Source organism: Salvelinus alpinus, chromosome 32 (assembly GCF_045679555.1).
Source record: "Salvelinus alpinus chromosome 32, SLU_Salpinus.1, whole genome shotgun sequence".
NCBI lineage: Eukaryota > Metazoa > Chordata > Actinopteri > Salmoniformes > Salmonidae > Salvelinus > Salvelinus alpinus.
In genome coordinates, this window is record NC_092117.1 from 24186562 (window position 1) to 24203399 (window position 16838).

The 16838-nt window shown below is 40.6% G+C and overlaps 1 protein-coding gene across 4 annotated transcripts in view; it reads right to left on the bottom strand.

Moving 5' to 3' along the window:
• The window catches only part of LOC139562617 (attractin-like protein 1), a 290320-nt gene extending 274895 nt beyond the window's left edge, over positions 1–15425 (bottom strand). Inside the window, exon 1 of one of the 4 annotated variants that reach the window (XM_071380435.1) lies at positions 14227–15423. In XM_071380435.1, coding sequence (XP_071236536.1) covers positions 14227–14468 — 242 coding nt within the window. In that variant the 5' untranslated portion in view covers positions 14469–15423. Of the gene's footprint in view, positions 1–14226 lie in introns of all 4 variants that reach the window. The other 3 variants (XM_071380434.1, XM_071380436.1, XM_071380437.1) reach the window with 3 other exon arrangements.
• Between the last annotated feature and the right edge of the window lie 1413 nt (positions 15426–16838).

Here is a 16838-nt window from a genome sequence, read left to right on the forward strand (position 1 = left end):
CATTTAGAAGGAAAGAAATTCCACAAATTAACTTTTAACAGGGCACACCTGTTAATTGAAATGCATTCTAGGTGACTAACCCATGAAGCTGGTTGAGAGAATACCAAGAGTGTGAAAAGCTGTCATCAAGACAAAGGGTGGCTACTTTAAAAATAATATAAAATATATAATATATATTAAAAAAAAAATTAATTAACCTCAGTTTTTTTACAGCTTTTTTTGCTACATATACATACATTTTACATATGGTACTTTTATATAAAGCAGTCACATAACAATAATACATTAGCAAACATAAGCTCATTAAACCCAACCCTCAGCCACTCTCTGCCCATCCCACCTACCACCATTTTTCAATTGTGCGGTGATGTTTTACAAAACGTTTGAACCTTTCTAAATCGTATATTATCCACAGACTGTGAACTAAAGATGAAAATCTTTCCTACGAGTATTATTCAATTATTTGTTGACTGACTATGGCTTTCCAAATCGCCCAACATTGCTATTTGTAAGGTTCATTTTAAGTGCATGGTGTGATTTTTTAACCATTCCTGAACCAGTGACCAGAAACAAGCTACATAGGGACAATACCAGAATAAATGATCTATTGATTCTGTCTCTTCGCAACAAAATCTACAGAGCTGAGATTGTTTTATGACACATTATATATATATATATATATATACACACACTGCTCAAAAAAATAAAGGGAACACTTAAACAACACAATGTAACTCCAAGTCAATCACACTTCTGTGAAATCAAACTGTCCACTTAGGAAGCAACACTGCAACAACCCAGCAGCAGGACCGCTACCTCTGCCTTTGTGCAAGGAGGAGCACTGCCAGAGCCCTGCAAAATGACCTCCAGCAGTCCACAAATGTGCATGTGTCTGCTCAAACGGTCAGAAACAGACTCCATGAGGGTGGTATGAGGGCCCGACGTCCACAGGTGGGGGTTGTGCTTACAGCCCAACACCGTGCAGGACGTTTGGCATTTGCCAGAGAACACCAAGATTGGCAAATTCGCCACTGGCGCCCTGTGCTCTTCACAGATGAAAGCAGGTTCACACGCACATGTGACAGACGTGACAGAGTCTGGAGACGCCGTGGAGAACGTTCTGCTGCCTGCAACATCCTCCAGCATGACCGGTTTGGCGGTGGGTCAGTCATGGTGTGGGGTGGCATTTCTTTGGGGGGCCTCCATGTGCTCGCCAGAGGTAGCCTGACTGCCATTAGGTACCGAGATGAGATCCTCAGACCCCTTGTGAGACCATATGCTGGTGCGGTTGGCCCTGGGTTCCTCCTAATGCAAGACAATGCTAGACCTCATGTGGCTGGAGTGTGTCAGCAGTTCCTGCAAGAGGAAGGCATTGATGCTATGGACCGCCCGTTCCCCAGACCTGAATCCAATTGAGCACATCTGGGACATCATGTCTCGCTCCATCCACCAACGCCACGTTGCACCACAGACTGTCCAGGAGTTGGCGGATGCTTTAGTCCAGGTCTGGGAGGAGATCCCTCAGGAGACCATCCGCCACCTCATCAGGAGCATGCCCAGGCGTTGTAGGGAGGTCATACAGGCACGTGGAGGCCACACACACTACTGAGCCTCATTTTGACTTGTTTTAAGGACATTACATCAAAGTTGGATCAGCCTGTAGTGTGGTTTTCCACTTTAATTTTGAGTGTGACTCCAAATCCAGACCTCCATGGGTTGATAAATTTGATTTCCATTGATAATTTTTGTGTGATTTTGTCGTCAGCACATTCAACTATGTAAAGAAAAAAGTATTTAATAAGAATATTTCATTCATTCAGATCTAGGATGTGTTATTTTAGTGTTCCCTTTATTTTTTTGAGCAGTATATATATATATATATATATATATATGACATACAGTGGGGAGAACAAGTATTTGATACACTGACAATTTTGCAGGTTTTCCTACTTACAAAGCATGTAGAGGTCTGTAATTTTTATCATAGGTACACTTCAACTGTGAGAGAAGGAATCTAAAACAAAAATCCAGAAAATCACATTGTATGATTTTTAATTAATTAATTTGCATTTTATTGCATGACATAAGTATTTGATACATCAGAAAAGCAGAACTGAATATTTGGTACAGAAACCTTAGTTTGCAATTACAGAGATCATACGTTTCCTGTAGTTCTTGACCAGGTTTGCACACACTGCAGCAGGGATTTTGGCCCACTCCTCCATACAGACCTTCTCCAGATCCTTCAGGTTTCGGGGCTGTCGCTGGGCAATACGGACTTTCGGCTCCCTCCAAAGATTTTCTATTGGGTTCAGGTCTGGAGACTGGCTAGGCCACTCCAGGACCTTGAGATGCTTCTTACGGAGCCACTCCTTAGTTGCCCTGGCTGTGTGTTTCGGGTCGTTGTCATGCTGGAAGACCCAGCCACGACCCATCTTCAATGCTCTTACTGAGGGAAGGAGGTTGTTGGTCAAGATCTCGCGATACATGGCCCCATCCATCCTCCCTTCAATACGGTGCAGTCGTCCTGTCCCCTTTGCAGAAAAGCATCCCCAAAGAATGATGTTTCCACCTCCATGCTTCACGGTTGGGATGGTGTTCTTGGGGTTGTACTCATCCTTCTATTCCTCCAAACACGGCGAGTGGAGTTTAGAGCAAAAAGCTCTATTTTTGTCTCATCAGACCACATGACCTTCTCCCATTCCTCCTCTGGATCATCCAGATGGTCATTGGCAAACTTCAGACGGGCCTGGACATGCGCTGGCTTGAGCAGGGGGACCTTGCGTGCGCTGCAGGATTTTAATCCATGACGGCGTAGTGTGTTACTAATGGTTTTCTTTGAGACTGTGGTCCCAGCTCTCTTCAGGTCATTGACCAGGTCCTGCCGTGTAGTTCTGGGCTGATCCCTCACATTCCTCATGATCATTGATGCCCCACGAGGTGAGATCTTGCATGGAGCCCCAGACCGAGGGTGATTGACCGTCATCTTGAACTTCTTCCATTTTCTAATAATTGTGCCAACAGTTGTTGCCTTCTCACCAAGCTGCTTGGCTATTGTCCTGTAGCCCATCCCAGCCTTGTACAGGTCTACAATTTATCCCTGATGTCCTTACACAGCTCTCTGGTCTTGGCCATTGTGGAGAGGTTGGAGTCTGTTTGATTGAGTGTGTGGACAGGTGTCTTTTATACAGGTAACGAGTTCAAACAGGTGCAGTTAATACAGGTAATGAGTGGAGAACAGGAGGGCTTCTTAAAGAAAAACTAACAGGTCTGTGAGAGCCGGAATTCTTACTGGTTGGTAGGTGATCAAATACTTATGTCATGCAATAAAATGCAAATTAATTACTTAAAAATCATACAATGTGATTTTCTGGATTTTTGTTTTAGATTCCGTCTCTCACAGTTGAAGTGTACCTATGATAAAAATGACAGACCTCTACATGCTTTGTAAGTAGGAAAACCTGCAAAATCGGCAGTGTATCAAATACTTGTTCTCCCCACTGTATATAGCATTCTGTTGGTGGCAAGAATGTTATATAATTTAAATTGAAAAAAGTGTTGAATCAAGTGTAGTTTTTTGTACCAGTTCATAAACCATGTGCCATGGAATCGGTACATCGAAAAACTCCTCCCATTTATTTTGCAACCTGTATGGCGCAGCTGTCAACATTTTTGTCCTCAAATGAAACTGGTATATTTTTCTATTTATGCCAGTTCCTTTCAGACAATTTGTATCTTTTATATATGGCAGGCAAACAAGTTGCCTATCTTCTCCCTTTTCCACTTGCCTCCTCCATTTTTGTGGTAGTGCTGCGATCAGTTGGTTGTACGTTTGGATTGAGCAGATATTCCTATATATTTTCGATAACTGCATGTGACATAACTCCTCCGTTTCTATTCATAATGTATCATTAATAAATATAATACCTTTTTTTTTATTCCATAAAGAATGTTTTTTTATTAATCAGTATATTTGAGTTTAACCATAACATTTGTTGCATCTTTTCTGGAAGATAAAACTGAAATTGTAACCAGCTTTGTACAGGTTGTTTAAGAAAGGAATACTTCAAACAAAATTTCATTTTCAATTAGTCAGAAATGATCAATTGTAATCTGATGAAGGCAAAAAGGCAAAAAAAAAGGTCTTTCTTAATAATCTACTGGGAGAACCATTTGAGTTTAAGTATAACTTATGTATGAGTGAAGCTTTTAATGAGAGGTTTCTAGCTTTATTATTTAATAATGTTAGCCCCCCAAACTCATATTCATTATATAAATAGGCACGTTTAATTGTCTGGCTTAGCACTCCAAATAAAACAAAATATTTCTTGCTCATATGATAAAAAAATATATATAAAAAAATAAAGAAAATGTTTAAGAGTCATCTGGAGTAGGCAGTGCCATTAGTAAGTAAGTAAACTGTGATAGGACCAAAGAGTTAATCAATGTGATATTCCATAAATAGTACATACATAAAAAGTATTTACCTCTTGATGGTTGCAGAATCTTATCTATTTTTGCTAAATTTCTATTGAAATTAATTGTGGTAAGTTCATATTTTTTTTTTGAGATGTGAATATCAAGTATGTCTACTTCACCATCCGCCCCTTTTATTGGTAAACTACAAGGTAGTGTAAACACTATTTTTAACGATCCAATACGTAATATGGTACACTTGTGAAAACTAGGTTTTAATCCTGAGAGGATGGAAAAGTGATCCAGATCTTCAACGAGACGGTGCAGGGATACAGATTGCAGATTTAAGAAAAAACTAGAGTCATCAGCATACATTGACACTTTTGTTTTTATCCCCTGGATTTCTAACAAACATACATTTTGATTTTTTTAACACTTTTTTGGTTACTACATGATTCCATATGTGTTATTTCATAGTTTTGATGTCTTCACTATTATTCTACAATGTAGAAAATAGTAAAAACAAAGAAAACCCCTGGAATGAGTAGGTGTGTCCAAGCTTTTGACTGGTACTGTACGAAAATGAGATATATCTGCATTTAATTTCCCCCCAAAATGTGCTTAAATTTCAAAAAACATGTTCACTTTGTCATTATTGAGCATTGTGTGTAGATGGGTGAGAGAAAAAATATATATTTAATCCACTTTGAATTCAGGTCGTAACACAACTAAATGTCAAGGGGTATGAAAACTTCCTGAAGACGTTGTATATACGTGTTGCAATTGTATTTCTATATTTCTGTATTTCTATATCTACATTTGTAGAATGACAACCACCAAAAGGCAGTGGGTATACTCAACAGAGATGGAAACAAGCAATGATTAAAACAACTTAGAAAGAAAGCAGACCACATTGTTCCACTTTCCAAATCACAACAAGCATTCTCTCATTCTCCATGACAATCCCATGGTGATGGTTATAGAAAAGAGAGTGACATTGTTGGTACCTCAAGGCTTTCTAGTCTCTGGGAAAACAGGGAGGGCATGAGTCATGTGTTACACACATGCATTTGGAACTCTGTGTGTGTGTGTGTGTGTGTGTGTGTGTGTGTGTGTGTGTGTGTGTGTGTGTGTGTGTGTGTGTGTGTGTGTGTGTGTGTGTGTGTGTGTGTGTGTGTTCTTACATGAGACAAGGCCCTCGCTCTCATCATAGCAGGATTAACGCGCTCTCTGGACAGATGGCCATCCAACCCTCCCCCACCCTACCCTTTAAACACACAGCTCAGCTCCACACGTAGGCTATTTCAGTTCACTGTGCACAAAAACATAGCAGCCGTCAGCTGTACCCCGCCTGAGGCTTAAACATGCATAAATTACCACACACACACACACAGTGCTGTATGACAAACACATGTTTGGTGATGTAAGAGGTCACTCCCGTGTTCTCAGACAAACAAAATATGTAGGCTACGCCTGTGAGAACTAGACTCCTACCACTTCCTTCCCTCCCTCAATCATTCCCTCCCTCCACACATGAACACTGGAACAGACACCACCCATCAACCTGGGACAGGCAAGCCATTTCTACAGTACAAACTGGTCAGACATCAAGGTTGGTTTCAACTTAAATGTAACCTGGGTCTATTTGAATTTTCTTCATTGTTGATGATGCTGGGAGAGCAGATTATCTTGATCCATCGGGATGACAAACCAACATGGCTATATTTATATCGGACATGCTCTTTAATATCATGTTGTTTTACAGTTAATCCTATTGGAGGACCGAATATTTAGATGATGACTGGGATACGGGAGACTGAACAAGTGGTTCAGTCCACCACATCATAGCCGTCTCTTACTGACCACAAATGAACGCTGTCATGAGTTTTTTTTAAATAATATCAGTACATTACAGTATGTATAGTATTAAAAGACACACAGCAACCCAATACAATATAGTGTATTTATATAATGTGTTCTAGTGGGAGGAGCTCTGGGGGATTTGTGAGGAGACCATTCTCATTTAAAAGGTCTCATATGTCTGTATAAATCTAGAGGCCCTAATTGTGTCCATATTCAGAGATCCCATCCTGATAACAAAGAGTATTGACCAATATAAGGTGAGCATGGTCCAGTACAATGTTACTGTACTTTTTGCATGCACACATGTACAGTAGTTCTCTTTCAGTCTGCTCTGTGCAGTGCTGTTTCCCACCACCTAGTCTCTATATGTGACACCATTTTCAGGACACCCCCAGAGGGTTTGGATGCAGAGGAAACTAAGTGAGGCCGTGTAAAAATAAGTACTTGATGTTCTCTGCTCTATAAATACAGTGTCATGGTCTCAAAGCAACTGTACAATCACTTCGTTCTCAAAGCCTTCACCCATTTACCCCTCTCAGAGCTGTTCAGTCTGTCCGTGCAGGAAAGAAGGCCTTCATGTTTAGGACACTTCATTCCCCTTCTTGTCTACATTTGGATGAGCTCACTAGATCCATTTCCAAATTCCACACCCCAAGTGAAGTTATAGACAAGCACATCAGGACTTGACGGACTGAGGAGCAACAAATGAAAATAGACTAGATGGGGGAAATGCAGCAAAGAATACAGATTGTAATACGTGTTCATTTTGTCTCTACATCGCAGTGTCCATGGTGCTCCTCAGAGCTTAGTCAGCTTACAACAACTTCTAGAAATACAGATAAGAAATGGAGAGAGATGGCTGAGGGGATGGAGAGGGGGGGATGAGGGGATGGAGAGGGGGGGATGAGGGGATGGAGAGGGGGGGATGAGGGGATGGAGAGGGGGGGATGAGGGGATGGAGCGAGAGATGGAGATGAAGGGATGGAGAGGGAGATGAGGGGATGGAGAGAGGGAGATGAGGGGATGGAGAGAGGGAGATGAGGGGAAGTAGAAATATCTAAGCTCCTTAATTAGATACTGTATGTTCTTCCTTCCCAGGATGCTCTGATTGACATTGTGTCCATAACTTTGTGATTCTCATATTTTTGTCTAACTGGGATTTTATTCCTAGTGGGAATGACCTTATCTGTAGGCAAGTACAGCTTCTATAGAGATTTACAAATACTTGAATCTTCTCTTCAGAGTTCAATGACTTGTACAATGTTTGATTAATTCAGTGCACATGACACCAGCAAGTGCTGCTTGGGAAATAAATGAACTAAATGAATGCACTCAGCATGTTTGTAATGGGATGAGAGTTCGGAAAATTCCAATTAGGAAAGTCTTAAAAAGGCAATTTTAAAAGAACAGAGGCCTTGAATCCTCCATATCACAAGTTTCCTTTGAAAGAGAAGCACATTATTATCCCTCGCTAAGTGCACAATATACCAGTGCTGTATTCACCCCCATCAACCACTTTAAAAACAGGAGAAATAGGTTGTTGGTGCAACTAGCTCTAGCTTGATTAAAGAAAGAAAGAAATTGAGAAAGAGATAAAGGGAGAGGAAAGTAAAGTGTGGGAGTATACTGTGCATTCAGAAAGTATTCAGACCCCTTGACTTTTTCCACATTTTGTTAAATTATAGACTTATTCAAACATTAATTAAATGTTTTTCTCCTTCATCAAGCTACACACAATACCCCATAATGACAAAACCAGTCTTTTTCAAATAAATTCTTTCACATTTGTTAATTTCTTTTTAACGGAAATATCACATTTACATAAGTATTCAGACCCTTTACTCAGTACTTTCTTGATGCACCTTTGGCAGCGATTACAGCCCCGAGTCTTCTTGGGTATGGCGCTACAAGCTCGGTACACCTGTATTTGTGGAGTTTCTCCTATTCTTCTCTGCAGATCATCTCAAGCTCTGTCAGGTTGGATGGGGAGGGTCGCTGCACAGCTATTTTCAGGTTTCTCCAGAGATGTTCAATCGGGTTCAAGTCCGGGCTCTGGCTGGGCCTCTGAAGGACATTCAGAGACTTGCCTGGAAGACATTCCTGAGCTGTCTTGGCTGTGTGCTTAGGGTTGTTGTCCTGTTGGAAGGTGAACCTTCGCCCCAGTCTGAGGTCCTGATCACTCTGGAGCAGGTTGTCATAAAGGATCTCGCTGTACCAAGCTCCCTACATCTTTCCCTTGATCCTGACTGCCACCACCATGCTTCACCATAGGGATGATGCGAGGTTTCCTCCAGACGTGATGCTTGGCATTTAGGCCAAAGAGTTCAATCTTGGTTTCATCAGACCAGAGAATCTTCTTTCTGGTCTGAGAGTCCTTTAGGTGCTTTTTGGCAAACTCCAAGCGGGCTGTCATGTGCCTTTTATTGAAGAGTGGCTTCCGTCTGGCCACTCTACCATAAAGGCCTGATTGGTAGAGTGCTGCAGAGATGGTTGTCATTCTGGAAGGTCTTCCCATGGCCACAGAGGAACTCTGGAGTTCTGTCAGAGTGAGCATTGGGTTCTTGGTCACTTCCCTGACCAAGGCCCTTCTCCCCAAATTGCTCAGTTTGGCCATTTTTTGAATGATGAGGCCCCTGTCCTTGGGACCTTCAATGCTGCAGAAATGTTTTGGTACCCTTCCCCAGATCTGTGCCTCAACACAACCCTGTCTCGGAGCTCTACGGACAATTCCGTGGACCTCATGGCTTGGTTTTTGCTCTTATATGAACTGTCAACTGTGGCACCTAATATAGACAAGTGTGTGCCTTTCCAAATCATTAATTTATCACAGGGGGATACCAATCAAGTTGTAGAAACATCTAAAGGATGATCAATGGAAACAAGATGCACCCGAGCTCAATTTCGATACTCATAGCAAAGGGTCTGAATACTTATGTAAATAAGGTCTTTCTGTTTTTTATTTTGAATAGATAATGTCAACAAAAAAAAAATTTGCTTTGTCATTATGGGGTATTGTGTGTAGATTGATAAGAGGGAAATTGTTTCATCCATTGTAGAATAAGTCTGTAACGTAACAAAATGTGGAAAAAGTCAAGGGGTCTGAATACAATCTCCTCAACTTTATGTCCACTCGTAACCCTCACTGTTTCATATAACAAGACTGAGAATAAAATAACAAAAGTCCTTAATTGACAGTAAAACTGTCAGAGAGAAAGACATTTTTTCAGTTCTTCATTCAAAACAACAAACTTAAATTTGACCTCTACCACGCTGTAAGATTATGAGCAAGCATCTTTTTTATTTAGGATGCCTACAAGTGCTCATAGTCTGCATTTTGGTTTTGGCAGCATCTGGGTTGTAACTGTTTGTTTGTGTGAATAATTAATGTATGGGTGGAACTGCAAGATGTAATCTGCCTGTCTGAATCCATTTGCAGCAACCAGCCTGTGGGAGTCAGACAGTCACACTCAGGGAAACAGACTAGAGGGGCCGCAGTGCCATAAAAGAATCACAGATAACTAAATCAATAGACCAACACAGCAAGCTGTTTCCACTCTGCTAAACTCCGATTTCCCCCTGACATTGTGTATGCCATCCACAGGTGAGATGATTCGCTGAAAACAATCGAACCGCCGATGTGATGCACAACAATTTATTTTTAATGTACATTTACATTTTACATTTAAGTCATTTAGCAGACGCTCTTATCCAGAGCGACTTACAAATTGGAAAGTTCATACATATTCATCCTGGTCCCCCCGTGGGGAATGAACCCACAACCCTGGCGTTGCAAGCGCCATGCTCTACCAACTGAGCCACACGGGACCGTATCTCTCGTTCTCTCTTTGATTGGCACTTAGAACCTCCCACAGCATCTGTGCACTTTTTATTTATTTTACCTTTATTTAACTAGGCAAGTCAGTTAAGAACAAATTCTTATTTACAATGACGGCCTAACCCTAATCCAGACAACGCTGGGCCAATTGTGCTCCAATTCGCGGCCGGTTGTGATACAGCCTGGAATTTAACCAGGGTCTGTAGTGACGCCTCTAGCACTGAAATGCAGTGCCTTAGACCGCTGCGCCACTCGGGAGCCCTTCCAACTTCACTATTTGACACTGATAATGAACCCGTTATTGTCCAATTAATTATACTGGATTCCAGACAGGTACACTTGCCATTTATGGCATTCAAATCTGGTCCATTTTAGAACTTAATACAGACAGCATGGACATTAAAGGGCCAATCCGAAGTTGAAACAATAACAAAGCAGTCACCGCTGAGTGATGGGTCTGGAGAAATGAAACAACTCAAATTCACAGAGCTATGGATGCAAGGTCTGACCATGCATGATATCCATATTATAGTTGTAACCATGTTGAAGCTAAAGTGTTTTTTTTTTTTTACATTTACAATGTTTACAAACATAGAAGTAAAACACGCTTATATATTTTTGGTACTGGTGGGGTGTGACAGTTGAACAAAGTTAATAAGGCATTGATAAGTTATATTCTTTAAAAATCAATGGGTATATAATTAATTTATAAAACCAAAAATGGATGTAGCAAGTGCAGATTGTCCCTTTAAAAATCAGCCAAGGTAAGAACAAAACACTTCTGGTTGATAAGATAAACAAACTGAAGGGTTTGAGTGGGATGAAATGACCAGCTTTAATTTAATCACAGGTGGTGGCACTTCATTAAAAGGCGACTGAACTTCCTGATTTGGCCTCGTTTCAGTGCACTTCAGACAGTCTATCGAGTCGGGAAAGTCTGGCTGCGTGCTCAGGACTGATTTCTGAGAACAACATCACATCTACAACCTCATCTGCAAGCTGTCAAACTTTTGTAAATAAATCACAAGTTACACACTGTTTAGCAGTGCCCAAAACCACTAGTAGCTAGCAGGCACATTGAGCATCCAGGCCACAATCAGCTTATCAAGTCACTGGCGAGTGGCAATGTGTGCCGTTTTGTTTCTTACAACTTTCACACTATCTATTACTAGTGTGTGCACGTTCGTCTGGCAGTGTTTCATAGGGAATCATGTTACAAAACAGGTTGCGGGGGGACATGAGATGTTCCCGAATGCAGTTGCAGTTTGGATACAAGTGCGCTCTGATTGTCTCAATTCAAATTTTGCCCCAAAAAGTGGCAAACTTAAGTGGTTTACACTATCAAAACACATCAATCAGCATGTGGCCACTTCATAAATGGCCTAGGACCAAGAGTTCAACATAACATGGGCGACATGAGGCGCCGCGTAATGGGCAGGTCTGTCTCACTATCTGGAGTTTCTGGCTGCTATGATTGGATATAGTGTGCGCAGCTGATAGAGCGCAATCAGCACAGGTGCTTCTCTCGTGTTAGTCGGCACTGGGTAATCCATACTCAAACTTCCAGTAAATTGTGACATACTCACAAAACTCAGTTTTAGATGAGACTGACTTTATCACCAACATTTTCCTATTTACACTTTGTAGTACATTTTGACACTAGAATGAATGTTTCTGACTCATATCAATGCCACATAGGCTGTTTAAAACCAGAGAAGTTGTTTCTAAATTGCTGCCTAAAATCCCTCTTCAGTGCCCCACACTCAGGTTAGATCTAGTTCCCATTCTCACATGACCTGGCAATACACTATTTTTAACCATCCTACCTGCACATCCCCATTTACCCTCCAAAAAACATTACTAGTCCCACATAAAACTGGATCCATGACCCTTAAAATCCCAAAAGATTGAGGTAAAGAATATCCTCTGCTGAACATGGATTAAATTTATATTAGACTTGATTAGTAGATTAAGTTGTCTTTAGTTCATATATATATATATATATATATATATATATATATATATGATTGGTATTTTAGAAATATGACAGTAATTAGTTATTTACCAGTAGTTACAAAGTAATGCAGATAGGCCTAAGTAATATTGCAGCACTGAAATAGTTCCACAACTTTGTATGAAAGGATTTCACCTGTTGCTAATTTAGTGCATCAAATAAAAAGAAATTCCATGTAACCACATCTGCCCTGGAAATTTAAGGTTAAGTGTGACCAATTTCCTGAAAAGATTTAATCTAAGGGATTAAAATGTGCTGTTATTTGCATCCCGATGGACATGCAGGTTTTAACCCAATTCAACCCAGATTTGACATGTGTGACCCAGTTGTGTCTACCTTTTCTTTTAAATTGCGAGTCCAGAGGATGTTGACAGATGGTCAAGGTGTGAAAGTAGCTGCATGATGGCATTAAGGTGCTGATTCCCTTCTGACAAGAGGGGAGGTGACCTCAGCTCCTCACATTAGGCCAATACAGGCCATCAATCAAGGCCTGTACTAAAGGGGGAAAAAATCTGTAGACCCTCCCCTAAAGCAACTCTGACTCAGGGATGGTTGATCATAATCAAATATGCCTACATATTCACTATTCCCAATCATGTGGACCAGTTATAATATAGTTTACACACTCAAACTCAATCTGCCAGCAATAAGTAATGTGTTCATTATCAAATCACCAGTGTTTGGGAGTAGTGAACTACATAGTTCAACAGGTAATGTAACTACATTTTGCAGTAGCTTGGTGGTTGTTGAACTAAATTCAAATCTTGGTTGTGTTTTCAGTAGTTCATAACGTTTTTTTACCATATAGCGGTGTTGCTAACTACTTGAACTACACACTACATTTTATGCCAGAAAATGTCCTTTCTTTTTCGGCATTAGACCTACCAATCTCACTTGAAACATAGTGTAATTTAGCCGACTAAACACAAAAACTAACAACAGATTGATTGCAATTTGTAGTCTATGAAATTTCAGATTTAGAAATGATATTTCATCATTAAGTAGTTTGGATGTAGTGAACAATTTTTTCAAAGTAACTTTAGTTAAGTAAACTAATATTTTTTAAAGGGTAGCTTAACTTCTTCCAATGTGAAGTAATTGGTAGCTTGGTAAACTATACGTTCAGAGTAACTTCCCTAACACTGGCAATCACAACACTTAACATTGAGTAGGAATTCACTATTTTCCACTCGATCTATACAGGTAGTCAGCCATGAATTGCAAGCAATAGCAAGCCCCAACGACAAGGACCACAAAAACAACATGGCTTAGTCTACTGTCCATTACAAACTGTATATTTGTCTGTTGAGTCTAAGGTGACTGTTACCAGGGATATTTGATTGGGAAATCGATATGAATCCACAAAGATAATCATTTGTACAATTACCACCCTTGAATGAAATGTAAAGGCTTTATATTGTAGAGTGGCAGAGAGCAATAACAAAGGAATGCGCCGGGGTTAAGGTGTCACGGCTCTTGATATTGTTTTGGTGATTCATAAGCATCCGCGCATAGTTTCTAAACCCAGAGGAGCAACATCGCGAGACTTCCAGGAACGCTTGTGAAATAAACCAGGCCAGGGTTTGAAAAGTCAATGAGAAAGGTGAAAAATTCTTCCTTTAGTTGTTAATTTTCTCGAAATCTAAAAGGCACAACCTAGATTCGAGCCAATGTCTTAAGTACTTGAACATGTTATTACTCCACCCTTGTGAAAGTGACAAACGGACACGTTTTAATTTTCGTCAAAAACAACTTTATATCGAAGGAGTGCCTGTGATTTGATGGCCTACACATGCGCAATTGGGCGCGAGACGACCTTTATAGACACGATGACGTATTTCTACGCGTCAGCTTAGCTTGCCAACGTCGCCATGACATGTATTGGAGAAGCAGCTTTAGCCTATCTTCATACCGTACGGTCTGTCTTTGATTAGCTGCAAGTCAATAATAGGCTACTTCCGACCGAGCGAGGTTGTAATAATGTCTAGTGGACTTTAACTTAACGTAGCAGGCGTAAGAGAAAGTAGACTTTGTCTTTGAACACTGGTTAGAAAGTATTAGAATGTTACTTTGAAACAGTATATTTGCGGATACTTACTTGAATCTTCCCTGACAGTGTTGACACTGGGCTCCAACCCATCCTTGGTCACAGACGCAAGTTCCATTGATGCATTTCCCAGAAAAGCAATTTTTATCACAGGACTTGGAGACTGTGGCTTCGGTGTAAAACACCAAGTACAGCATAAGGAATGCCCCCAAATATATTTTGATGTCCTGGGGTCGCATATTTGGATATCTAGTCCATGTGCATAGATGCATTCCTCGGCAGTCCCCTCCCATTTTACTTTAGAAACAGGTAAAGGTCTCCTTTTCTGGTTAAGACTCCCTTATTCACAGATTGAGTGACTCAATTAAAATGTCACTTATCGGTAATAAATACTTTGTGAGCAAAGGTTTGGTGTAGGCGTGGGATAGCCTAGCCATGAAGCTAAATACACTCAAACATTCAAATTGGCTTATTTATTGGCTATAGAAACATAGCTGAGTCTGAGCATATTGCTGGAGTTCCGCAACTAAAGCATCTCTCCTCAGACAACAAAGCCTGCAAATGTGTACTGACTTTATGCACTCCTATTAAACTTTCTTGAACTAACGTTAATGAATGCTCACAGCGTTATTCCCAGAGGCTAAGAAGCCATTTTAAAAACCAAAGAAAATCGGCGTGTTTTCTAAGTTGTATTCTAAATTAAGTATTTTCCAAGCAATTTTCAAGTTCACCATCCTAATGCTTCCCGAAAAACTGGAAGAAAATAAAAGGTCACAGGATTGATCCTGGGATGTTAGTTCTGGATCCCAGTTTCCATTGCAAGAGTCGGTTGTGGATGTTGTTCGCTGCGGTGGAGAATGCAGCAACCCGGACAAATAGATCAAGTTGACCGTTCTCCGTTCCGCTTTTTCCCACTTTCAGTTTAGACCCCTTCACTGAAGATAAGGACGCTTATTTGCATAAAAAAATTGTAATCCTTGTCAGAGAAAGCGATATTCACCGATGAATAACAACACGACTCCCCTCCTTACGTGATGATACTCGCACAGCTGGTTTTCGACAGGGAAACTCCTGGACAAAGCTCCGAGCATGAGCAGAGCAAAATTACGCATTTAAAGAGACAGTACACGAATGCGCGCTGTTGTCCCTGTACTGGTTAGCCCTATCCGAGATCTTTGGGACGTCTGTGCCCTAAACTCTAACCTTAACCCCTACCCTAACCATACCCTAACCTTAACTCTTACCATTTTTAACAAGAACCCACTGTACTTCTCAGAACCTTGTTTTCCTTCTTCTCTGGTATAACGGCGTTCGCAACAATTGGATGTGCATGCCGCCACCTACTGTACGGGTGGATAATAAGGATCCACAAAAAGGAAAAAATGTGTGTGAAAAATATTCATATAAAACGATAAAGAAAATGTAACTAATCAAAATCAACCTGCCTTTCTGTAAAAAAATATATAATAACATTTCATCAGGTTCCTACACAGGCTCACAAGGAGAATTGTGCCATCTTCCAGAGACAGTAGTCCTTGCAGTGCTTCTGCTGTGAACTCTTGAAACCCCAAATACTTTTTCGGCCGCAGACACAATGATGTCAAGCTTGTTGGACTTCTTGGACACTTGAAGAATAGAATTTATAACAGTGCCAATAAACGCTACAAAATACGCCTTCACAATGAGTGTATCCAGGTCTATTGACTGACAAGGAACATTTATAATGGGCTGTGGAGCATCACCACCATCTCTTCAGCGCTGTCGCCACTTGCCCAATCGAGTCTCTTTACCACCTCCACATAGGAGATCAGCTGGACAGCCCTGATCCTTGACACCTCGACCTCTTGACTTTCATGTTAACAGGGCACTCAGGGAAAATGATCACCACCACAGTTGCAACATTTTACATTCACAGACTCTTCAATAACATATTCCTCCCATCTGCAAACACTTGACACATGGCCAAACTTTTTACACGTCTTGCATTTCAGCAGGTTTTGCAGAAAAACTCACCGCATACCTTATATATCCCAACTTTACATGGGTTGGGAGATACTCTTCATCAAACATCAGTAATACAGATGTACTTTTCTAATTTTTCCCTCATCCACCATACGGGTCATACATACATTAACTACTACTTACAGGCTGAGATATTGATTATCAATGTCCAACGGGATGCCAGAGATAACACCTTTTACCAGTGCCCTGTTACGAAAATCAAAGCTGTCCACGTAACGCATCGATAATTTCGCGAGCCACAATGCACATTCCTTTTGCTCTTCAAAATCTAATTTTATTGGTCACATACACATGTTCAGCAGATGTTTTTGCATGAGTAGCGAAATGCTTGTGTTTCTAGCTCCAACAGTGCAGTAATATCTAACAATTCACAACAATACACACAAATCCAAAATAAAGGAATGGAATTAAGAATATATAAATATTTGGACGAGCAATGTCGGAGCGGCATAGATTAAGATACAGTACAATAGAATACAGTATATACACGAAATGAGTAATGAAAAATAATTCAACATTATTAAAGTGACCAGTGTTCCCTTATTAAAGTGGCCAGTGATTTCAAGTCTATGTATATAGGGCAGCAGCCTCTAAGGTGCTAGTGATGGCTATTTAACAGTCTGATGGCCTTTATATAAACT